Here is a 25665-nt window from a genome sequence, read left to right as displayed (position 1 = left end):
CCTGGAAATTGTAGGTCAGATCCAGCATCTGAAGCAAGCCTGGCAGTGTGCATCCTTAGATGTATCATACATGTAAGCTTAGTCAATATAGTTACTTGGAATGATACCTGCTCCAAAAACATTAACCTGCTCCAAAAATATTAACCTGGTCATTCTTTAGCTGAAATTGCAGCATCTGAAACCTTGACTGGTACAATGAAACATATTAGAAGCATCCTCCATGCATCTCTGATTAATATAGGGTATAGAAGTACTTGGAAGGAAATCTGCTCTAAAAAACTTTAACCTGGGATGCTGACACCAGGGGTATATATACATATAGAGGATATTCAATGCTTTGTAGATGAATATGGAATTTCTTTCGCGAGTAGGACATGATTTTTTGATATTTTCACGAGTGTGAAGCACGAGTGAAAATATCAAAAAATCATGTCTCATGAGTGAAATAAATTCCATATTCATCTACAAAACATTTAATTTTCTGTTGATTACATTTTCTTAGATTTTCCCTTTCCCTCTGTCTATTCGTAGCACAATGTCATAGGCTGTGACGTAATAGTTGAATGGTTGAGACGTCATAGCTAAGTGATTGCGAGATTGAAATGTTGTAAACATGGATTTTTAACACATATTTGGAAAAACTTTGGCAGAATAACTATTAGTCTCTGTCAGGATGGCTCATTAACTTTATCTTATAACAGGCCAGGGATTTATTTAAAAACACTCTTCGTGAAGGGAACAAAAATCTTAAGTTAATTTTGCCACACTTCTAATATTTTTACACTGTGAGAATACCATGCTTTCACACGTCAGAATATCACTTTTATTCAGTAAATAAATTACAGTATTTCACTGTTGAAAATGTAATAAATACTATTATACATAAGCTAGCCCAAACTTCTTTGAGGTGAGCAAAAAACAATATGTCCCCATCTTCATTCTCAGGGCATAAAAAGAAATAAAAAACACTTGTTCTTAAACATAATTTCTATTGTCAATACCTAAATCAGCAATTTTTAGTAAATAAAACTTACAGCATTAGCTGGAAAAGCCCTCAGCATCACAGGAGTTACTCCTTTGTACAGAGCAAAAATGCCTTCATTTCTGAGAAGATGTTTAAAGACATCTCTGATACCATTAGGGTATGTACCTTCTGGAGCTACAACAAAATTCATTTTATAAAATAATTTCATTTTTTCACACATGTTTAATGTATAAAGAGCAATAGACCATTTTTCACTCATATAAAGATGTCACCATATACCGGTGAAGGGCTTCAAAGTTTGACCTTAAAGCTCTACTGACATCATAAAATAGCCGCGAATGTAAACAAACAACCGCCATACTTCGTCAATAGACGCCATATTAGGTGGTGTTCTATTGTTATTTGCTAACTCTGTATACACCTTATTCTTCGTCACGCGTCAATGCATTTCTCCAGTGACCAAGTACATTGTGTACCTCGAAGTGCCGGTGACTGTTTGTAGCCGTTACAGACCTATCGCGAATTTTGCAAGAGATACAGTTGCAACAAGACCAGAACACATCGTTATGGCATCCAATGTAAGAGAATTTCAGTAAATATATGCACAAAACACACAAGCACAACAAATATGAATGCTCACTTCCAAACGTGACCGACACCGCATGGTCACGCATGCAAACTCTAGGTCAATGAAACGTTTGTTTACGGTCAAGCGTTTCAAAGCATTGACTGGGGAGCAGTAATTATTTGTAAAATGAAAGAAAAGTACAATATTTGCATGAAAAGTGTACTTGTTTATCAATTTCACAAGGAAACAAAGTATAATTCCCCAAATTAAAAAAAAAACATCTACCTAAATTGCATATACGCAGTTTAAAACATAATGGGAGTTGGGGGGTATAGGGGTATATATTCTCAATGCTGGCTAAAAATGCAGTCATTTTTATAAAAGAGGTCAATTTTTTTTTCAGTTAACAATTTAATTCTGAAAGAATACCAGTACCATTCCTTCATTTATTTCTATACTTGAATGTGTAGTTGTGTGCCAAGAACCCAAAAAAAAAAAAAAAATAAAAAAAAAAAAAGGTAATGACATTTCCTAATTTTTTTATCATACATATGCCACATGCATCTTAGAAGTTTTGAGGACTGTTTTACATATGAAAAATTGCCTTTTTCAATGGAAAAGTAATTACTTGGACACATTCAGTAGGTAGTTTGGCAAACTTCTTGTGCAATTAACCCTGCTGTTCAAGATCTTTGATCAGTTGATAGGAACTTTTCCTGAACTTTAGAATATAGTTTTATTCCAGCAATTAAAAAACAAATTCATAAAAAAACAGCAAATCTTTTCTCTGTAGCTTTCTTACAGAAGTAAAAAAGTATCAAAGAAACAAACAATGTGCCCAGTTTGGCAATGAAAAAAATTCTCAGCCATAAATGATGCTCACAATATTTCAAGACTATTTATTTTCATCTATAAATGAACAGTTCCCCAGAAATTGTAAAGATCATTAAAATGTTAGGTAATTGACAATAAATTGAAAACTCTTCACTTAAATAAAAAAAATTGTGATACTGTAAGTTCATAAAAATTATTCACAATTTAATTCTGAAAGTTTAATACAGAAACAAAATGAAATTTTCATGCACATCTGTTTACAAATTGATTTCATATACATATACATATATATATATATAATTCTAGACCACTGTATTTGAAAAAATAAAATTTTTCCTATGTTACCTAAATTTAAACAAGGAAATATATATATTTCAATGGTTTTGACAAATTGAAAGTTATTTTAAAAATGTATTAATAATGAAAATAATAAGTACTATATATAAATTTTAAAAGTCAAATGAACCTATGAAAAATAAGTACACTGTACATGTACATGTATTATAAAAATTTACATTTAGCAGTGCTGTCCCTGTGAAAACAGAGGCAAATGTAAAAGCTGCCCATGCAAGAGAAGAGGTTGTACCAATTGCCGAAATCCCTGCTGTCAATTCAAAGAAAACACAAGTACGCAGGAAGTAAGTATGATGGATTGTTATCCTACACATAGGAGTGTTGGCTATCTGTTAATGTTATGATGTTCACCCTTCCTCTATGATAAGGTCCTCCTAAATCAGAATTGGTATACATGTATTTCGTAGATCTCACAATAACTATTACTGTTGTAGTCTGCTCGTTACCATCCTTATGCTAGTCAGAGCACACGCAATGTCAGCAGGGGACATCTTCCTAGCAGAAATCATTTGCTGGAGGCAGCAGCAAGTCCTGAAAACAGAGAGGACAGTCAGTTGGTTTCAACATTGCAAGTATGTACCAAAAATAAGTTATGCTTATCAAATGTTTAATACTTCTTGAAATTTTTTTAAAAGGGTTAAAGAATCATAAATTATATTTTACAATGAAATTATTTTCATCTAAATATATTAACCAAATGAACATATATCTCTTATGTTTCATTTTTCTCACTCTAAATTCTTTTATTACTATACTTGTAGGATATTGTGACACAAATGGATGAAGATGAAATGCGCCAAGTTTTGAAAAGAGCTATAGAGGCAGAACCAGATTTCATAAGATCTTACATCCAAGGTTCATTACAGTATGAAAACTCCAGTTCAGAAATTGCATGGTGTTTATGTGGAGGATGCAAAGTATTTGAGGATCCTCGCATGAACCTATGCTGTTGTCAATCTCCATGCATTACCACAAAACCAGAGTTTAGAAATCTGTGTTTGCGGCATGATGTGCTAGAGATTGCCAACATTCTGAATTGGAGTTTTCATACTAATCTTGAACCTTCGTTTGCCCCCTCTACCTTCCGGAACCAGGCATATCGTAATTTTGTTTTGTGGCAGCATGGTCCTCTTGGAGCAGGAAGGAGAGTTCCAGTGCCATCTTGTGTGACTGTGGCAGTTAGGAGGAGGTTTCCCCAACTAGATGGAGCGTACAGAGGCTATCATTCAGCTAATTCAGACTCTGAATAAAATCACTAGTTTTTAAAAACTTACCACACTTTTTTCTGCTTTTCATTTCTGAAAGTAAAAGCCTTGATCCAGGATTTTCTATGCCTGATAAATTGGCAGAGATGCTGTCAAGGTCTTTGGACTGCTTACTCCTTGTGTAACCTGCACAAGGACTCCCATATATTTCCTTCATGCATGTTACAATAAGTTCTAAAATTAAATTTAGAACATTACCTTTAATAACTTCATGATCAAGAAATTTTCATCAAATAAAGTAATAGCAGTACATGTAATCAGGAAAATTGAATGTAAAAAAAATCATATGAATTTACACTCTTATCCTAAAACAAAAAATTGTTATGTGCATGTATATACATGTACAATAATTTTGTTATAGTTTCAAAACATTCTAAAGGGAAATTGAAACAACTCAAAATAATTAAAATGTATATTGCATAAAATTTAATACTTGGAATGTATGTGTATTCTTTAATTGTCTTCTTTTCATATGCAACCCACTGCTTGGTTTTCCGTGAAAAGTGGGAATACACATGTGGTAAACCACTCTCTGTTACTGCTGGTAACCTATGAAGATGGTTGTTGTGATCCATAACAGCTAACATGTTTCTAATGCTGTAGGAGTCATAGCTGTAAGACACTCTTTTAGGAACATAGTGCAGGAGAGTATGGCTAAAAAAGTTCTCTATAGCCCAAGTTTGGCGACAGTTGACATAAAATGACATGCTTCCACACCATTCTCTGTTTGTAACAATTTTCCTAAAAGATTAACATACTACTTAAAGCTCAATCAAGAATGCAATAATATGTTTAGACTTTAGAGATATAAAGAGTTATGCATAGAAAACTTCCCAAAACACACCTTAGTTCCTGAAATCCTGATGAATTCCTTCCGAGCCATTTTTCATTTGAACATGAGTTTGTAGGGTGATGGCATCTACATTAATGGAAGCGTAATAAAATTTCTTTATGTCTATTCATACAACTATCTAATTCATATACATTGAGTTGAATGTGTGAAAGGTCATATGTGTTTGTGATAGATTGGTGAGGCTTCGAGTTGTATGAATGGTGGATATTTTATAGTGAGGAGTGTGTGAGTAGTTTTACCAGTTTGGTATCAGGTGCCCATGCTTGGCATCAAATGCACTAACTAGCTCACTCCCAATTATCCAAGTGGTCAACTAATTTTGCCAAGAACTCTATATACAAATACTGTGACAGAGTATATCATATCATTTTATGATCTGCTTAATGGAAGTGATGCACAATTTAATATTTAAAGGATTTTCCAATTACCTTCCTCCAGGCCAAAAGTGTTGGTTGGTGACATGATGAAGAATGCCAAACCACCTTTTTACTAATTTTTCAACTTTCCCTTTTGAAGTGCTACAGCAGTACCAAAAATGATTCACTACAGGTCGAATCCAAGGCAAAAGATCTTTATTTGCTGCCTTTTTAGCAATTTCTCCCAACATAAAGGCTAGTTTCTTGGCTTTGTGCCAGATGTCTAAACTGTGCTGAAGATGTTTATATGGATCTGTACCTGTCAAATATGCAATATTGGTTTACATGTACTTTTAATATTTATTATTAATTATTTATGTTTATCAAGATTTCTTTTAATTTAAATACTTTGATTGTAAAATGTCTAGCCTTGTAGGGTGTATGTAAATACAGTAAAACTTGTCTAACCTGGCTGCCACTGGTTCCAAAGAAACTGGCCATATAAGAATATATTCCGGATTAGACAATTAGTGAAGGGGACTTGATGTTTAAATCATTTTAGACAAAATTTTAGAATACACATCCAGATTAGACAAGTTTTATTGTACCAGTAATATGATAAAGGTTTACAGTTACATATTTCATTGATTTATTTTATGCTTTTATAAGTAATACTTTTAAATTACTGAAAATGCACTTACGCATTAAAGAAATAATATTTCTACTCGCATCTGAAATGATTTCCCACACTACATATGGTGAAGCACTAACAATATAATTGAGACCCCTCTCAATTAGAAGCCTCTCCATTTTGGGACTGTGCCGTCCAACCTCACGAGAATCCCCAATTTCCATATGTACAATGTTTCTGGAATGTATGTCCATAAAAACTGCTGTAGACTTGCTGGCACAGAAACCTTCAAAATTTTCTTCATTGTTAGTGTGGTAAAAATTTACTCAATAAGAAATGTGGTGAAAGTATATCAATCAACATACTCAAATTAAAAAAAAAGAACAAGAAGGCAAGAAGATTACAAGTTTACATTCAAAAGACAATATATATTGCTTTGCAACTTGTGCAATATATTCATTAAACTTTTTTTACAAGCACCACATAAGCATTAAAAGATACTATACCTGGGGTGTCATATCTTACATCCACAGCCAGGCTAAGAGGAATCTCTCTCAGATTTTCTGCAACTTTTTCCATGTGCTTTTTAAAAACTTTCTGCACAGCAACCTAATTCGCAAAACTACACTGTAGTGTAATAGCATATAAAATTTATGAAAGAACTGTATTTTACTATGTCCTTGATTTCAATTCATATCCCTGCATTGACTTTACATGAAACTTAAAAATTTTATTCTTTGCTTTTGCATATAATTTTTACCAAATATAATATGCCCAATATGAAGACAAAATTTTATCAAAAATTAATGCAGAAAATATTACAATAAATGAGATTTTTTTAAATGTAGAGAAAATCCATTCAAGCATTACTGGTAATACATACTCTGTACTGAAGTTGCATTCTGTAGAATTGTCTTGCTGATCCTATTGCAAGATTAATAAATTTGGCACCCATGGTAAACTGATCCCATGATGCCCCAGAGAGAAGAACCATGAGTTGCAGCAGGATTGCAGCAGCACTTCTCCCTCCATAAAATGGTGTAGAAATCCATTTTCCTACATGACCATTCTGACATACAAATGAAGTGGAAAATGTGAAATTCTGTTAAATATTACATGAAAAAGTGTATAGTTATATATATTTCTTATATTCAATTGATGCTTCTCTCTTTGTAAACTTTCCTTTTTCAAAGTTTCCCATAAACATCATTGATACATTTTTTTTCATTCTGTCTCCTTATAATATTGAAGGCTTATAATGTAGATTGTCATTTTTTCTTAACAAATCCTTTATTTAAATCATGAATTTCACTACCTGTTTATCATTTCTTTAAAGTATTTTACTTCATTATATCAATGCAATTAATAAAAAAAAAAATATAAATATGCTAATGTAAAGTAGGATTGAAGTTAGCCTCAATACCTCTTAGTCTAAATGTTCTTTTCATTACCCTGGTAAACTTTAGAAATGAGCTTCAAACTGGTGTGCAATACTTACTCTGCAGGTAAATTTATACTTTACTCCTGCAGCTATTTTCTCTGCTTCAACAACAGAAGAGGGGAGTATTGGTCCAACACACTCTTTGCAAGTGCTCCTTTTAATAAGGTCCAATATTTCCCTCTCTCCAACAATAAATCTTCTATCTGAAAGGATATCCACCTCCTCCTTGTCATATTCATCAGTATTCCTTGAATGAAAATTTAAAATACAATTTTTTAATAAGAGAAAATAATCAAATTTAAGATTTAAATCTTTTATGTTACATGCTACAAGCAATCTGTGATTCAAAACAAACAAACAAACAAAAAACACTGCAATTTTACAAGAATATTTTTTTACATTAGGGGGAACAAATCGCTGCATCCAGTTCCTAAGAATTTGAGACATCTTAATCATGTCAAAAGACAGTAAAATTGTAAAATTATTCCACTGTGTAGTAAATTGTATAGATTACATAATGTAGTAATTGCATAAATTTAAGGAATCACTGTCTAGTTTGTTGGGTATGCCAGGGCATCAACAATAGTTGGAAACGTCGAATATAATTTGCATAAAATGTTGTCTAATAGATTTAAATTACACGAGGCCTCCCAGGTCAATTTCAATAGTTCCTGCCCACTGACGTCAGACACAAAGACAGGCGCACAAGATTTACATGCATATTAGGCCTTCTTAGCTCCTGACCTTTTGCTTGGCGAAATTTACATTCCGGTAGAATTATCAAGAAATCAAGTCACATAACTTTCAAAGAGTTATCACAGAAAAAACAAATAGAAATGGAAATACAGTCATGCATGTAAATGTAAGTGACATTTTATATCAATGATTTTTACTGTGGGGTAAAAAATGAATGTTACATATTTTTTTCCTATCTTAGTTTTTCATTTACAGCAGATGCTATTTTTAGTTATAAAAAATCCTAAATTTGTTACTTATTTTGCATTACAGTGTTTGCCTTTCACAAACCTTGATATATCTTTCCACATCCCATATTCATCTTCTTCCTCCTCTTCTTCATCACTTTCACCATTGTCATCATCTTCATCACCAGAAGATCCAAATATCTCTTTCATGATCTCATTTATTTGCTCAGTATCCTGTATGCATGCATGTTTAAAAGACAATGACAGTATATTGACATTACTGTAATATTTACTTAGATAAATTATAATGCATGAAAGGCTGGTTTCTTTTTTTAAAAAGTCTCTCTTCAACAACACAAAAACAGACAAACAAATCCCATAATTATTTCTTTTTTTCATGAAATGGTAAAATGGATTGGGTTGTGCCACAACTGAATGCATGCGTTACATGTAACACAGCACTAGTAAATATATTATATGAAGGTAGTCAAGTCAGACAATGCATCTATCGCACTTGTATTAAAGAAAATGAATAAGAAACGATAAATGAATATTACTTGCTTGAAGATTAGCAGTGCACGGAAGCTTCAATATATCACTTTTGCATTCTAGATACTACTTACATGCTGTTCTTCCATTTCTTCATCTTCACAATTATTAGCATTGTCAGAAATATCGATGTCCATATTTCTGATACTCTAAAACAATATAAAACGCTTTTATTTTACAATTCGCTAATCCATCGTCACTTTTATTCGTGAACTACAATAATAATTGCTCCCCCGTGTTTACACATGTGCTTTTGGACCTACTTTCATTTTCACTCAACATTTTCCTCTGCGCATGGGCAAAACATAATACGGTCAGTCCGTGGTGAGTGCAGACGTTTGTCGGTCTGAGGTCCACATTACATACTCTTTACATAGTAAATATATTGTTTTTATTCGTAATTGAGTTTTTGAGATGCTTTTGCATATGCTCGTTTATCTTACCTTCGTGTTGGAAATTTACAACCAGGAACTTCAGTTTTTCAGTGCATGCACATGGACTGCACAAGCACCAACTTCTGTGACCGTGTAACTGCGTGTTGTCAGAGTTGCTCAACACCAAGAATGCTTTCAAAAGTATCTCAGAACTCGAGATACTTCGGAACTTTTTATTTTATTGAAAAATTCTTAGGTGTTTTACTAATAGGCCTTGGGTAATATCCGATGCGATTGGAACCGACTGACAAAATCAGTCGTGCGTGAGCTCACAACTGGGTAGTACTTGGTTAGCAGATAGTAGGGTTATCGAAAACTAATATGGCCGACTCCGATTTGGCATTTAAAAGACTTCAGTAGAGCTTTAAATCGGCACTAAGGGCCATTGAGCAGGGAGGGATCTTTATCGTGCCAACGCCTGCCATGACACGGGGCCTCAGTTTTTAAGGTCTCATCTGAAGGACCTGCAACTTTCACTTCAAAGTGCCGAATACATGGCGAAAGAACAGTTGCTACCCATTTTTTATCGACTTAGGTCAGTCGCAGCCGAGATTCGAACTCACGACCTCCCGATCACGGAGCAAGCACTCTACCGACTGAGCTACCGTGAAAGGTAGAATTGATTAAAATGTAGTGACATAAAAAAATGAAAAAAACAAGGGCATCGCAAAGCTGAGCATCCCCTTGCAAAGTGCATATAGATCTATAAATCAACGAAGCATTCAACATCGATCCCAATGCAAATTATGTCACTTCCATTTCGCACAAGGACAAACTAACACACACACACAAGTGCATTACTATATTCCCTACAACTTCATTGTGAGGGGTTAAAAATTTACATCAAAGTGTCATTTAACATCATATTCTTGTTGTAATACAGCATTTGATTGGATAAAAATTTACTTTATATTGTATAAACTTTGTTTCCTAAGTCACAATAATTTGCCTTAAAAATGTATTGATCCGCCTGACGTTACAAATAAATTTTGTACAATTTGAAATCATCTATATTAAATGAATGCATAAGGAATGAATTTAATAGCTTCTAATTTATACAGTATACTAGAAACTGTTTTGGAGCAGTTAACACTTTTTTTTATAAACAGCTTTTTAGTTTATAAGACATTTACTGCCCTAAACAGTTTATACCGTATGAATTTGGTAGCTATGAAATAGCCTAAAATATTCTCAGCATTATATTTTTTTTAATAAACACTTTTTAAAATAAACATTAAATAAACTTTTTTAATATTTCTTAAACTTTTTGACCAAAACTATTCATTCTTTTTATACAGCCTTCAGCTTTCAGAGTATCAGTAGCATATTTCTTGACCAATAACATGCCGGCTTAAAAGACAAATTAAAACCCATGTGACATCACCAGTATAAATACCAACTGCCATACTTCAATCACTGACATTTTTCTTGGCACACATAGTGTGGGTTTCAGGTATACTTTGAAATATTTTGTTTAAATTTTGAGTTAGACGAAGTCTAAAGTTCACGTGTTTTATACACATTTATTTTTCAGTGTGCTTATTGTTTCTCAGACTTGGTCTGGGTTTTTGACATGGTACACATGAATTTCAAGTTCTGTTGTGAAACGTATCCTATATACATGTCCTCACGAGAAAAATCTGACATCCTCTCAATTATGGCAGACTTGGGTGATGAGTATTTTGAGGAGTTTGATAGCGAGGACATTAGAAAGGTGGAGAAAAGACTCGCTTCTAAAATAAAAGAGATAAGAGCATTAGAATTTAGGGAACTGCAGGTTCTGCAATACAAAATGATAATGAACAAGGGCCCTCAACGTCGATGGCGAAGCTGTCCTCGGGTTGTAAAAAAGGTAGCAAACCTAAAGAGCTGGCATAATCATGTTATTCAATTCATGAATGGATTAAGTTTGATGTACACATTAACCTCATTACCTATATAAAACTGATTTTAATGATTAAAAGCATTAAAAAAATGATAAAAAGCATCATATAGTTAGACAAGACTTAAATTGACTTATCACAGAAAGCGAATTGAATAACATGAGTACCGTAAATCTGGAAATTTTTACGTCGATTTATTTTTGCGAATCTGGGTCAAAAAGCTGTTGATTAATTTTTACGTTTCAATTTTTTGCGAATTGACATTCATTGTGCTTAAATTAAAAAGTGCTTAAAATTTTCATAGCAGTTTATAAGTTTCGCATACGCATGTACATTGTACATACAATATTAAACGATGCCAACATTCAATAATCGGATTATGTACTTTCTATAAATTACACGTGTACATACAATACTAAACAATACGAATGTTCAACAATCAGATAAAAATATTAGAATTTACGAGATAAAACATCTAAACTATTTAAAGTTTTCATAACATTTAATAAATCATGCATGTACATAAAATAGTTATGTAAAACGATGTCAGCTTTAACAAACCTTCAGATAAAACTTTTGTTCTTAAATGGCTGGCCTCTCTTAGAGAAATAATTTAAAAAGAGACATACTGCCTGTCAAATCATCCGTGAAGTGAAGGCACTCTCATGCACGGATTATCACAGGTAATTAACTTGTTAGTATAAACAGGTTTCTTAAAACGACCACTGCTTATGAACACCTGTTCATCTTGTTAAAAATAGCAATTTTTTTGTTTTCATTCTTTTGTTGTTGATTTATTTTTAAGAAATATATTTTTGCGAATGCAATGCACGCGCAAATTTGCTAAAAATTTATCTACAGCAAAAATTTCCAGATTTACGGTATATATATACAGATGCAACATTATAAACATCTCTGAAAGGGGAGATTTTGCTATTTATTTCATACCTTTTATACGATACGAACAGTTTGAACAGTGAAATCCCAATAAGTTATTTAATACTGCATTTATTCCGTAAATGGCATACAAATTAATATGTCATATATGTGATAATTTTTAGACCCAAATACTGTACAGGAGTCTTTAAATACTGGAATTTGGGTGAAAATACTATACATTGTTCATCAAAAAACTTTACAAAAAAAATGTACAAAATATCGACCAAAAATCAATGGAAGCTAGAGGTTCATTTTTTATTAATAAATTTCAGATCAACCAACAAGTGTACCACTGCATGCAGTGTTATAATATTTAATTACTCATTTCAAGGAACTTTTGCAGTTTTTAGAATTTCAGCAATCCCAATGGTCAATGCTGAATTTGGTAAAAAGACTTCCATAGTACATGTAGTGTTAAATGCACGAGTCTGGGCATCTCCAGTCATCTGCATATTTTTTTCAATGATACTATTAGCATTTCTCTGTGTTAGAATGGACAATACTTATCCTGCTTATGCCTAAGCAGAGCAAAAAGAAAAGTCATGGCTTAAACTTCGTGTTGTTGTTACACTGTTGCTCTGATTATTGTTGTTTTCTTTTTGATTTTGTTCTACTGACTAAATTTTAACTACCGTATTTGGCTGAATATAATACGCACTTTCTTCCTGGAAAATGTTTACACCACAGTAAGATTTTTATAGTTTTTTCTTTCAGGTGAAACATGGCTATTGGACATATTGTAGTATTACCTAGAGACATGGGCAATTTCTTGTTGTTTATCGCTGTATTTAGAACTTCAGAAAATTATTGTTGGAATGTAGGCTTGTTGAAAATGTTATATTTATAATCTGTTGATAATGATCATCTGTTGTTAAAAGATATTAAAAACAAGTTACAATTAATTTGAGCTGCATATTCATTGTCTACGTGTAGGCCACCATTGACGATGTTATCTATAGATGTTCACGCATCCTTTGCCACGTGCTTGCGTAATCATAGTACACACGTACCGAATCAGACACTTAGTTGGAAAAAAAATATTTGAGCAATTTTATAATGAAGTACAACAATAGGCGCAAGGGCCTTAAATCACTCTTCTGATAAACTGTACAACCTATCACTTCTATTTGAAGCCTCTTAGTATCCTGTATACATTTATTTAGATACAGCCTTGAAATTCCAAAGGTAGGTCATCATGACCTACATTTTAGATGAAACCCTCTGAGAACCCAAAATGATTCTAAGCCAATTTGTACCTGAGAGTAGGTCACAGTGACCTACTTATCACTTGTCATTCTCTGAGGAGCCAAGATGCATCAACTAAGCCAATTAATACCTAAAAAAATTTTGAAAATTATAGCCATAAAATTTCAGATGACATTCTTTGAGGACCCAAGATGCATCAACTGACAAAGTTTGATTATTCTAAGCCAATAAGTACCTGATATATTTAAATATAGCCATAAAATTTCAAAAGTAGGTCACAGTGACCTATATTTCAGTCAACTTACTCCGAGGACCCAAGATGCATCAACTGACAAAGTTTGATGATTCTAAGCTAATTAATACCTGAAATATTTCATTATAGCCATATAAATTGAAAAGTAGGTCAGGGTGACCTACTTTTCAGTAGACGTACTCAGAGGACCCAAGATGCATCAACTGACAAAGTTTAATGATTCTAAGCCAAATAGTACATGAAGTATTTAATTAAAGCCATAAATTTTCAAAAGTAGGTCACGGTGACCTACTTTTCAGTCGACCTACTCCGAGGACCCAAGATGCATCAACTGACAAATTTTGATGATTCTAAGCCAAATAGTACCTGAAAAATATTAATTATAGCCATAAAATTTCAAAAGTAGATCAAGGTGACCTACTTTTCAGTTGTCATACTCCAAGAACCAAATATGCATCAACTGACAAAGTTTGATGATTCTAAGCCAATTAGTACCTGAAATATTTAAATAAAGCCATAAATTTTCAAAAATAGGTCACAGTGACCTACTTTTCAGTCGACTTACTCTGAAGACCCAAGATGCATCAACTGACAAAGTTTGATGATTCTAAGCCAATTAGTACCTGAAATATTTAATTATAGTCATAAAAATTGAAAAGTAGGTCGTGGTGACCTACTTTTCAGTCGACCTACTCTGAGTACCCAAGATACATCAACTGATAAATTTTGATGATTTTAAGCCAAACAGTACCCTAAATATTTAAATATAGCCATAAAATTTCAAAAGTAGGTCATGGTGACCTTCTTTTCAGTTGACATTTTTGGAGGACCCAAGATGCATCAACTGACAAAGTTTTATGATCATAAGCCTTAAAATGTCCAAAATATGTCTCTAAAATGATTTGAAATCGAATACCTGCAGAGTTCAAAAAGTAGGTCACTTTGACCTACTTTTTAACAAATATGTTTTATGGCCCCAAGATGCATCATCTTACAAGATTTAATGATTCTAAACCTCTTAGTTTTCAAATTAATGACCTTAAATATAATGTAAAAGATTAGCCATAAAATTCAAAAAGTAGGTCAAGGTGACCTACTTTTAGTTGACATACTCCAAGGACCAAAGATGCATCAACTGACAAAGTTTTATGATCATAAGCCTTAAAATGTCCAAAATATGTCTCTAAAATGATTTGAAATCGAATACCTGCAGAGTTCAAAAAGTAGGTCACTTTGACCTACTTTTTAACAAATATGTTTTATGGCCCCAAGATGCATCATCTTACAAGATTTAATGATTCTAAACCTCTTAGTTTTCAAATTAATGACCTTAAATATAATGTAAAAGATTAGCCATAAAATTCAAAAAGTAGGTCAAGGTGACCTACTTTTAGTTGACATACTCCAAGGAGCAAAGATGCATCAACTGACAAAGTTTTATGATCATAAGCCTTAAAATGTCCAAAATATGTCTCTAAAATGATTTGAAATTGAATACCTGCAGAGTTCAAAAAGTAGGTCACTTTGACCTACTTTTTAACAAATATGTTTTATGGCCCCAAGATGCATCATCTTACAAGATTTAATGATTCTAAACCTCTTAGTTTTCAAATTAATGACCTTAAATATAATGTAAAAGATTAGCCATAAAATTCAAAAAGTAGGTCAAGGTGACCTACTTTTAGTTGACATACTCTAAGGACCAAAGATGCATCAACTGACAAAATTTGATGATCATAGGCCTTATATTGTTCAAAATATGCCTTTAAATCATTTTGAAAAAAGATGGCCGCAAAATTTAAAAAGTAGGTCACCGTGACCTACTTTTGAGTCACATGATATGAGGTTCTTAGGTGCATCAATTGACAAGATTTGATGATCCTAGTCCTTATGGACTTTTGCGAGAAGCACTTTTACACTCGACGGCTTACTTTGACATTTAAATGTGTGTTATGTACGGAGGTAAGGAATTGATATTAGATTAAAAACCTTGCTTGTGGTCATAGGTATGGTGTTAAGGGCACTTACATGATTTACTGGTATGCAATCAACACAAGAGATGATGGGAGGTAAAATAACTTATTTTAAATTACCTTATTTGTACAGGGCAGTATTTCCTTTCAATCTCATTTTATGAAGGAATCAATTGCAAATAAGGAAGAAAAAACATTCCTGAAGAAAAAACTTTGCAGGAGTTGGTCAATATGGAAGGGAGGGGGTTTAGTATAGGGTATTTCACATTCCCCTCCCTAGACAACATAATATGTGTGTTGAAATGCCCGATGATTATCTTTGAATTAACTGTTAAGCTAAATATTTATATCGCAAAAGAGCTGCCGTATATTGTCCCAGTGTAAAAGTAAGTCATAGATTGTAAAAGTCAGCGCTTCCCGCAAAAGTCCTACAGTAAGCAAATTATCAACATTTTAATAAAATGTAATTTTTGGTCAACTTTGAAGTGGCCTTGAGACCACGCCCTTTGCCCCAGGGTAATGCCTTGAACAATTTTAATCTACAGTATATCTTTATCCTTGTATGTAAGTTTGGTAATAATCTGCCAATTGGTTCTTGAGAAGATTTTTTAGCAACCAGTACTTTTGTTTTTATTTTCCTAATTATCTCCTCTTGTTTAAGAGTCACAACCCTAGTTTTAGTGTTTAAGTATAAACGGGAGCCCTTGGGCCAAGGATACCTTGTGACAAATTTGACAATAATTGGCCAAGGGGTTCTTGAGTTATGGCCCATATTCTAACAAGAGGCCCAAGGGCCTTAACGATCACCTGAGTATAATACAACACTGTAAAGGATCCATAGAAGTATAAAACAAAATTAACTGATAGATGAAGCAATGTTGCCCAAGAATTTCAAAAATCTAGCAAAAATATCCTTGCTTTTTGTAGCGTGCTAGACAGAGTGATCTCCTTGGGGTCATACTTGGTTTGCCCAAGCCTTTAAGGGGTGATAATGGATGTAAAATATACAAATACAATAATCACTTGCCTATTGTGTAAGATATTAAATATATGTCAGTTGTCTAGTGCTAAAATTCAGTACACAGAGACTTGGCTATATAACGTTGCTATTTGCCACTTGTCACTGATTACAACAAGTCACCCTGGCTCTTTGTGGTTCTTTGTTCATTTTGATGAAGTGTAAAACAACTTTATGCAGTCTCTTGTCAACCTGGACTTTACCTGATAATAATTCATTCATTGTCAAACAGATCCCCATAGTGTAAACATACCATTTTCAATTTTTGCTAAATATATAAATAAACTTCGTCAATCTTTTATATTGCTTTCCAGGCAAGAATCTGACTTTGAGCATGCTTTGCTCATTTAAACCATTCATTTTTATTTTGTTTTTAAATATTTAACATTCTTTCTTGTATTCTCATTCAATCAAATTACCTGTTAATCAAATTATATACAAGGACTTTTTGATTAAAACAATCTAGCAAAGGTAAGTAACTCTCATTTGCTTCACTTATTACAATTGAGTACTCCATTTGCCTCCGAGATACCCAGGAGCAAAGAAAGGCAAATTTACTTACAAGAGGCCCAGAGGCCACATCACTCACCTGAGCACTCTGGCTAGGAAAAAGAAATTCAGTTCATTCTTGAAAAAAGTTTTGATATAAAAGTGGTTCAAAGGGGGGGGGGGGGAGGGAGGGGTTGATTTGAATTTGAATCTATATTTCAAAGGGACTATGCTGTTCTTAAGAAGACAATTTTTATTGATATATCATTTGTATTTCTTTGTATAACTATGATCCCCTGTTATGGCCCTTCTATTCTCCTGGGGGGTCATGATTTGAACAAAATTTGAATCTTCATTACCCGAGGATGCTTGCATTCAAATATGACTAATTATGGCTTTGCTGTTCTTGAGAAGATTTTAAAATGCTTGCTTTTTCCTATGTATTCCTATGTAAAACTCTGATCGCCCATTGTGGCCCCACCCTACCCCTGGGGGGTCATGATTTGAACAAACTTGAATCTTCACAACCTGAGGATGCACCCATATAAAAATGACCAATCATGGCTTTGTTGTTCTTGAGAAGAAGATTTTTACAAATTTTTCCTGTGTATTATATGTAAAACTTTGATTGCCCATTGTGGCCCCACCCTACCCCTGGGGGTCATGATTGGAACAAATTTGAACCTACACTACTTGAGGATGCTTCCATATAAATATGACCAATCAGGGCTTTGTTGTTCTTGAGAAGAAGATTTTTACAGATTTGTCCTCTGTATTCTTATTTAAAACTTTGATCGCCCATTGTGGCCCCACCCTATCCCATGGGGTTATGATTGGAAAAACTTGAACCTACACTACTTGAGGATGCTTCCATATAAATATGACTCATCATGGCTTTGCTGTTCTTGAGAAGAAGATTTTTAAAGATTTTTCCTATATATTCCTATGTAAAACTTTGATGGCCCATTGTGGCCCCACCCTACCCCTGGGGATCATGATTTGAACAAACTTGAATCTACACTACCTTAGAATGCTACCATATATATATGACCAATCATGGTTTTGTTGTTCTTGAGAAGAAGATTTTTTAAGTGTTTATCTATATATTCCTATGTAAAACTTTGATTGTGGCCCCACCCTACTCCCGGGGGTCAAGATTGGAACAAACTTGAATCTATACTACCTGAGGGTGCTTCCATATCAATATGACCAATCATGGGTTTGCTGTTCTTGAGAAGAAGATTTTTAAAGAATTTTTCTATATATTCCTATGTAAAACTCTGATTGCCCATTGTGACCCCACCCTACCCCCGGGGTCATAATTTTAACAAATTTGAATCTACACTACCTGAGGATGCTTCCATATAAGTTTCATATTTTCAAGCACAGTCATTCTTGAGAAGAATTTTTGAATGAAGCCATTAATTTTTCACGAATTCATGATTATCTCCCCTTGGAAGAAGGAGTGGCACTTCATTTGAACAAACTTGAATCCCCTTTACCCAAGGATACTTTGTGGCAAGTTTGGTTGAAATTGGCCGAGTGGTTCTTGAGAAGAAGATGGAAATGAGAAAAGTTTACAACAACAACAATGACAACGACGACACAAGGGACAAATTTCGATCAGAAAAGCTCACTTGAGCATTCAGCTCTGGTGACTTAATAATAATATTTAATACATTTACATTGACATTATTACATTTAGTTTGTTTACTACGTACTCAGAGGCAGAGGAGAAGATTTTCAGAGTATTAATGCGTTTTTCCTAATTAATCAATAGAGCCCCACCAAAGCCCCTGAACCCCTGACCCTGGGGCCATTAAATTCCCAATTTTAGAAGAGGCACTCTTTCTCATCATAACTATATACTTAGTCCATCAGCTTAATACCCAGGAGCAGAGGAGAAGATTTTCAAAGAATTAATACATTTTCATTATACATGTATAACCATTAGAGCCCCTCCCTATCACCAGAACCCTTGACCCTGGGGCCATGAAATTCATAATTTTACAAGAGGCACTCTTCCTGATCATAACTATGTAGTTATTTCATCAGCTTAATACCCAGGAGCAGAGGGTAAGATTTTTGAAGAAACAATGCATTTTCACTATATAATTATTAGAGCCCCGCCCTAACACCAGAACCCCTGACCCTGGCACCATGAAATTCACAATTTTGGGAGAAGCGGTTTTCCTCATTATATCTATGTACTTAGTTCATCTGCTTAGTACCCAGGAGCAGAGGAGAAGATTTTTAAAGAATTAATGCATTCTCACTATATAATCATTACAGCCCTGCCCTAACACCAGAACTCCTCACCCAGGGGCAATGAAATTCACAATTTTGGAAGAGGCACTCTTTTTCATCATAACTATGTACTTAGTTCATTGGCTTTATACCCAGGAGCAGAGGAGAAATTTTTTTCAAAAGAGGCCCATGGGCCACAATGCTCACCTGAGTGACTTTGGCCTTGTGGCCCCGCCCTACCCCCCCCCCCCCCCCCCCCCCCCCCCGGGTCATGATTTGAAAATCTACACTACCCCAGGATGCTTCCATTTCAGTTTCAGCTTTACTGGCCAAGTGATTCTTGAGAAGAAGATTTTTAAAGATTTTTTTCTACATACAGGTAAACTTTGTTATCTCAACATCGCTGGGACCATCGGAAAATGTCGAGATATCCGAGGTGTCGAGATATCAGAGTTGAGACTTGACGTCTAAGATTTCACTGTATAGCAAAACAGACAAGCTTATTATAATTATGTACGTGACTTCAATATAGACTGTAGCTCAACATATTTCAGAATTCCCTTTATTTTTATAAAAAATCTATTAAGAAGTTATTTTAAAAATCTTGTTTATAAGACGTGTTCTGTATCGAAATCTTTCTAAATTCACAAAGATTCAGCACAAAGTTACATCATTCGCGTGTAACTTGCCTTTTTGTCAGAACAGGATACGAAATGCGCTCTATAAATTTAGAACCATATAAAGTCGACATCCAATATACAGAAAAAATTAAATGCAGATTATTTTTTTCTTAATTCATTCAGGAAGAATGTACATTAAAATTAATTTTTTAAAGAGATTTGTGTATCTAAACTAACGTAGTGATGTTACAGAAGCATGAATTACGGCTGATTCGGTCAATCGTGTCGTTAATTGGATTGTTTCCTGTTGAATACATTTTAACTACAAAATATCATTGAAAAAACCTTTTAATTCCTTAGTTTGAATTATTCAGTGTGTTAGTTATTCATTGTAATTTAGTTACCATTTTCAAATTTAAAAGTTATGTTAGGTTTCGATATAAATAACCGTCTGTACATTTACACAGAATCGTGTAGATTTACTATGATATTACCCAAGCTGAACATTATGCAATTAACTTCTCAAAGACGCCGAGGGGGCTTGGGATTCACCTACAAACACAGTCTATAGAATTAATTATGCAGCATGCAGTCAAAACATGATTGTAAAGGTGTGAAATTTTGATGACGTCGAGATACCTGGAGTCGTCCGTGCATGACGAGTGACCCTATCTGACAAACAGTTAGGTTCAGCATAGCAGAAAATTGCCGATGTCGACATATACCAGGTAAATTTTGCTCTTGGAACTGTGAAAATACGTCGAGAAAACCCGGGTTGTCGACATTACCGAGGTCGACATATCAGAGTTTTTGCAAATCATTAATATAGTAAATACTGCCGGGACCGTGGAAGGACGTCGACATATCCCAGGTTGTCGACATATCTGATGTCGAGATACCGAAGTTTACCTGTATTTCAATGTAAAACTTGGATTCCCTATTGTGGCCCCGCCCTACCCCTGGGGTCATGATTAGAACAATTTAAAATCTACACTACTCCAGGATGGTTCCATATAAGTTTCAGCTTTTCTGGCCCAGTGGTTCTTGAGAAGAAGATTTTTTAAAGATTTTTACTTAATATCATAATGTAAAACTTGGATTCCCTATTGTGGCCCCACCCTACCCCCGGGGTTCTTGATTTAATCAATTTAGAATCAACACTACCCCAGGATGCTTGCACTTAAGTTTCAGCTTTTCTGGCCCAGTGGTTCTTGAAAAGAAGATTTTTTTCTATCCATTTCAATGTAAAACTTGGATTCCCTATTGTGGCCCTGTCCTACCCCTGGGGGTCATGGTTTGAACAATTTAGAATCTACACTATCCCAGGATGCTTCCATATAAGTTTCAGCTTTTCTGGCCCAGTGGTTCTTGAGAAGAAGATTTTTCAATGACCCCTTCCTATTTTTGTCTTTTCTTGATTATCTCATCTTGGAAGAAGGAGTGGCCCTTTATTTTAACAATTTAAACTCCCCTTCACCCAAAGATGCTTTGTACCAAGTTTGGTTAAAATTGGCCTGGTGATTCTTGAGAAGAAGTTGAAAATGTGAAAAGTTTACAGACAGAGGGATGGAAGACGGACAATGGGTGATCAGAAAAGCTCACTTGAGCTTTTAGCTCAGGTGAGCTAAAAATTACTGCATTTTTACTATATAATCCTGCCGAACACCAGAACCCCTGACCCAGGGGCCATGAAATTCACAATTTCAGAAGAGGCACCTTTCCTCATCATAACTATCCTTATTGTTTGTTTGCTTAATACCCTGAGCAGAGGAAAAGATTTTTTAAGAAATAATGCATTTTCACTAAATATTCAACAGAGCACTGCCCTAGCACCAGAACCCCTGACCCTGGGGCCATAAATTTCACAATTTTGGTAGAGGGCTCAATGCTTATTACAATCATGCCAACAGTTTGTCCAGGAGTAAAGAAGATTTTTAAAGATTGCATTAATTTTAGTGGTTTTGGCCCCACTCCTCAGGCCCCAGGGGGGGTAGGGACCATGAAATTCAAAATTCTTGTTCCCCTTCACCCATAGATGCTATATACCAAAATTGGTTGAAATTGGTTGAGCAGTTTCAGAGAAGAAGCTGGAAATGTTCAAATGTTAACGCACAATGCATGACAATGGATGAAACAGATAGCAATAGGTCACCTGAGTAAACTCAGGTGGCCTAAAAAGTTTACGCAGACCACACAAATGGCCAAAGCATTAGCTCTTTGATACTTTGGCTAAGAAGAGCTAATAAAGGATTAGGACATCTTTAAAAAAAATTGTTTGCTTGCCCTTTCTCAACTCAGGATATTCTAGAAATATGTCCATAGGACATGAATGCCCGCCGAGGGTATATTAGTAATGCAACATGAAAATTGTATTAGTGTATGAAATTTGATGAGAATATCTTGAATAGTTTCTTTAAAATTAAAATCTGAAAAGTTGGATATAGATGATAAATTCTCACTAAATTATGTATACTTGTAAGTGCATATGCTTACACAAATACAAATGGTTTCTTTAAAACTAAGCAAAATGCAATTTTAAGAAAGGTGAGGTCAAGGTCACAGGAAAGTTCAAGGTCAAACATTTTTTATGCAGTTGAATAGTTCTCACAAATATATATAAGCATATTAAGTTTGATAAAAATATTTTGAATGGTTTATTTAAAACTGAGCTTAACACTTATTTAAAATAAATGAAGTTAAGGTCAAAGGAAATGTTAAGGTCAAAAAATGTTGATGCAGTTGAAAAGCTTACATCAGTATGTATAAGCATATGAAGTTTGATAAAAATATTATGAATGGTTTCTTTAAATCAAAGTTAAACAGACATTGATAAACTTGAGGTCAAGGTCAAATGAAAGGTCAAGGTCAAAAATGTTGATACAGTTTAATTGCTTACATCAGTATGTATCAGCATATGAAGTTTGACACTAATTTAAGAAAAGTGAGGTCAAGGTCAAATGAAACATCAAGGTCAAAAAATGTTGATGCAGTTTAATAGCTTTCATCAGTATGTATCAGCATACAAAGTTTGATAAAAAATATCTTGAAGAGTTTCTTTAAAACTGAGCTAAACACTAATTTAAGAAAAGTGAGGTCAAGGTCAAAGGAAAGGTCAAGATCAAAAAATGTTGATGCAGTTGAATAGCTCTCATCAGTATGTATCAACATATGAAGTTTGATTACACTATCTTAAATGGTATCTTTAAAACTGAGCTAAAAGCTAATTTAAGAAAAGTGAGGTCAAGGTCAACTAGAAACTGTCCAAAAGGGACAAATACCCCCCACTGGGTTTTTCAGAGAAGGTACCAAATCACTAATGTTTTCTAGATGTGAGAGGTGTTCACAATTTGCTTAAACATTTAGAGTGAAAATTCAATTACTCATTATATTTTTTTAATGAATGAAACTAAGGTGCAGCCTAATAAAACATCAATACTAATAATTACAGTGTTTTTTATTACATTGAAAAATAATTTGCAACTACCTGTCATCTTTGTGAGACATGACACTCTGCAAATTGATTGTTGAAAAAAAAATATCATAATTAATTACACAAAATCAAATTGATCTTAATACCTTTATATCAAATTCATTTTAAAAATAAAAGGCTGGTTCCAGTAACTATGTATTTTGACAGACATAAATTACAATTAAGAGACTTAGACAACAGAGATCTTTATTTCTTTCTGCCCAATTCCCAGGAGATATAGATGTAGTGGTTTAGATTTCTATTTCATAGCCCTCGTTTCGTAAATTATATTTTGAAAGTATTTGTTGGTATTTCAGTCTGATAATTCTATTTACCTTATGTTTTCAGTTGTTACTTACATAAAACCTCTTTATTATTTGTCTTTTATAAGTTAGGACATGTGTTGACATTCCACATGTTTTACTTTTTAAACAGGAAGTGTCATCCATGTTGGGAGTCTTCCCATAGTACTTTTGGTAGCTGTGTTCTGATTGGTTAAGTTAGTTGTAGGATCTTTGATGTTTATTGGCTTTTATTTTTGGGCCTATAGCTAGGGCATTTAAAGCCGTGTTCGTGTAGTTTTCTTCACTTGGGTTGGGGAACACAACCTCATGGTTAGTTCCTCTTTACTGTGCTAAGAAAACCTCATGGTTTATGAGTACTATTTGATTAGTACCTTAGAGTGCTAAGAAAACCTCATGGTTTAACAGTACTCTAAGTCTTAGCTAGCTTTAGTTTCACATTTTTCACAAGTTCTAGGTTTTTGTTAGGATGTAGGTTTTATAGAGTTAATTTAGTTTTCCCCTTTCCAAGTCCAACCTGGTCTAGGGATTTGTAGATAACAGATATAATTTCTAGAACCACTATTCACTATTTATTATTTATTTTTGGTGTTGTTTATTTTCTGGGTTAGATATTTTTAGAGTCCAGATTTAGCTTTATTATTTTAAGTTCAATTCTAGAGCGTTGATTAGTAGAGTTCATATTGGGTGATGTAGCTCATTTCCCTTACATTTTTCCAAATCATTGACATTTATAGCAGTTTTTAATAGGATTTTTGACCTTTTTCATAAGTATGGAAGCTCAGTTGGGACATAAGTTATTTTCATAGGTTTTTCACATTCCTCCCTTTATTCTTGTTTAAATTTTGACTATTATTTATTATTTGTTATCATTTACAAAGGTTAATTCTCACTTTATTAAATTTATAAAACTTACCACTGTGTTTTTATTTAGCGTTGATCATAGTTCAGTTAACCCCTTACCTGGGTTGACAAAACATAACTGGAGATAGTTTACTGCTTTAAGCCAAGTTGGCTATTAACTTTGTTAAGTTATTCATTAAAGAGTTCTACTTCCGGTTACATAGATAAGACCTGCTTGATAAGAGATACCCTAACAGTTTCCCACACTGAACTCATTAATTAATCTTTAAGTGGATGCATGTCCACTCATTACTCCCAATGGACAAATGGATTTACACTATCTGCTGTGTAATGTAGAAACTGTTTTTAGTATTTTGTGATTTTTTTTTAGTTCTAATGAGTAGTTTTAAGCTGTAGTTCACATTTTTGTACAGATGTTCTAGATTCTATATCTCAAGCCTTATACATAAACCCAAAATGACTAAGTCAATGAAAATGAAAAAAAAAAACACCTGTAAAATGCAGAAAAATTATCAAATAATGTTGAAAATACCAGGTGCACATCTTCATATCATAAATAATAAGTGTACAAATTTTCATAGAAATCTATGCAATAGTCTCTGGGAACAGATCCGGACAAAACCACACAATAAAAATGAAAAAAAAAAACACCTGTAAAATGCAAAAAAATTATCCAATCATAATGAAAATATCAGGTGCACACCTTCATATGGCGTATAATAAGTGTACAAATTTTCAGACAAATCCTAGAAACAGTTTCCAAGAAATGGTCCGGACAAAATCTCATCTACAGACAGACGGACATGCTGATTCCAATTTAACCCCCCTAAACTTTGTTTGCAGGGGGTATAAAAATGTTGATGCAGTTGCATAGCCCTCATCAATATCTATCAGCATATGAAATTTGATGAGAATATCTTGGATAGTTTCTTTGAAACTGAGCTTTGAACTGAGCTAAACACAAAGCGCAATGGAAGGACAGACGGAAGGATGGAAGGACGGAAGCTGGACATGACAAACACTATATGCCCCAGCCATTTTCATGGCGGGGCATAAAAAGTTGGGTAGGTATTAGGGATGTCAACGAGTACTCGGTAAAACATCAAACATCCGAGTATCGGATACTAAAATTGGTACTCTGTTCTCAAATATATATTTTTTTCATATTTCAGAGTGCATATATTTATTAGAAACTTATCAAAAATGTGA

General features: G+C 33.9%; 3 protein-coding genes across 4 annotated transcripts in view; 1 reads left to right on the top strand and 2 right to left on the bottom strand.

The window, feature by feature from the left end:
• LOC133195819 (mitochondrial carnitine/acylcarnitine carrier protein-like) overlaps window positions 1-25665 on the bottom strand; it is a 243894-nt gene that overhangs the window by 12491 nt on the left and 205738 nt on the right. The window contains exon 8 of one of the 2 annotated variants that reach the window (XM_061331772.1): window positions 1035-1159. The exons of the other annotated variant lie outside the window; for it this stretch is intronic. Within the exon in view, the coding sequence (XP_061187756.1) occupies window positions 1035-1159 (125 nt within the window). The remainder of the gene's footprint in view (window positions 1-1034; window positions 1160-25665) is intronic. 2 annotated transcript variants of the gene reach the window in all.
• Window positions 2630-9557, bottom strand: LOC133195811 (uncharacterized). The gene is made up of 11 exons (XM_061331762.1): window positions 8834-9557; window positions 8314-8444; window positions 7345-7534; window positions 6730-6915; window positions 6353-6455; window positions 5917-6132; window positions 5288-5534; window positions 4851-4925; window positions 4440-4747; window positions 4016-4180; window positions 2630-3272 (listed from the first exon to the last, which is right to left on the bottom strand). Exons 1-11 carry the CDS (start codon window positions 8894-8896, stop codon window positions 3247-3249), a joined length of 1710 nt encoding a protein of 569 aa, XP_061187746.1. The 5' UTR covers window positions 8897-9557; the 3' UTR covers window positions 2630-3246.
• LOC133195823 (P2X purinoceptor 7-like) lies at window positions 3182-3991 on the top strand. Its single transcript, XM_061331777.1, has 2 exons — window positions 3182-3313; window positions 3503-3991. The coding sequence occupies exon 2, from the start codon at window positions 3518-3520 to the stop codon at window positions 3989-3991; it is 474 nt and encodes a 157-aa protein (XP_061187761.1). The 5' UTR covers window positions 3182-3313; window positions 3503-3517.

The sequence above is a fragment of the Saccostrea echinata genome, unplaced genomic scaffold (assembly GCF_033153115.1).
Source record: "Saccostrea echinata isolate AGI-Se365-2 ecotype Australia unplaced genomic scaffold, CSIRO_AGI_Sech_v1 ptg000029l, whole genome shotgun sequence".
In the NCBI taxonomy this organism is placed as follows: domain Eukaryota; kingdom Metazoa; phylum Mollusca; class Bivalvia; order Ostreida; family Ostreidae; genus Saccostrea; species Saccostrea echinata.
Note: the sequence above shows the minus strand (reverse complement) of the source record. Positions and strands in the feature narration are given on the sequence as shown.

What these genes read in the sequence shown, in the direction of transcription:
- LOC133195823 (XM_061331777.1), top strand. Translation starts at nt 3,518, where the DNA reads ATGGATGAAGATGAAATGCGCCAAGTTTTGAAAAGAGCTATAGAGGCA.
- LOC133195811 (XM_061331762.1), bottom strand. Translation starts at nt 8,896, where the DNA reads ATGGACATCGATATTTCTGACAATGCTAATAATTGTGAAGATGAAGAA. An exon ending in TCAGGATTTCAGGAACTAAG is followed by an intron (nt 4,748 to 4,850) that starts GTGTGTTTTGGG and finishes TTAATCTTTTAG; the next exon opens with GAAAATTGTTACAAACAGAG. An exon ending in AGAATACACATACATTCCAA is followed by an intron (nt 4,181 to 4,439) that starts GTATTAAATTTT and finishes ATTTAATTTTAG; the next exon opens with AACTTATTGTAACATGCATG.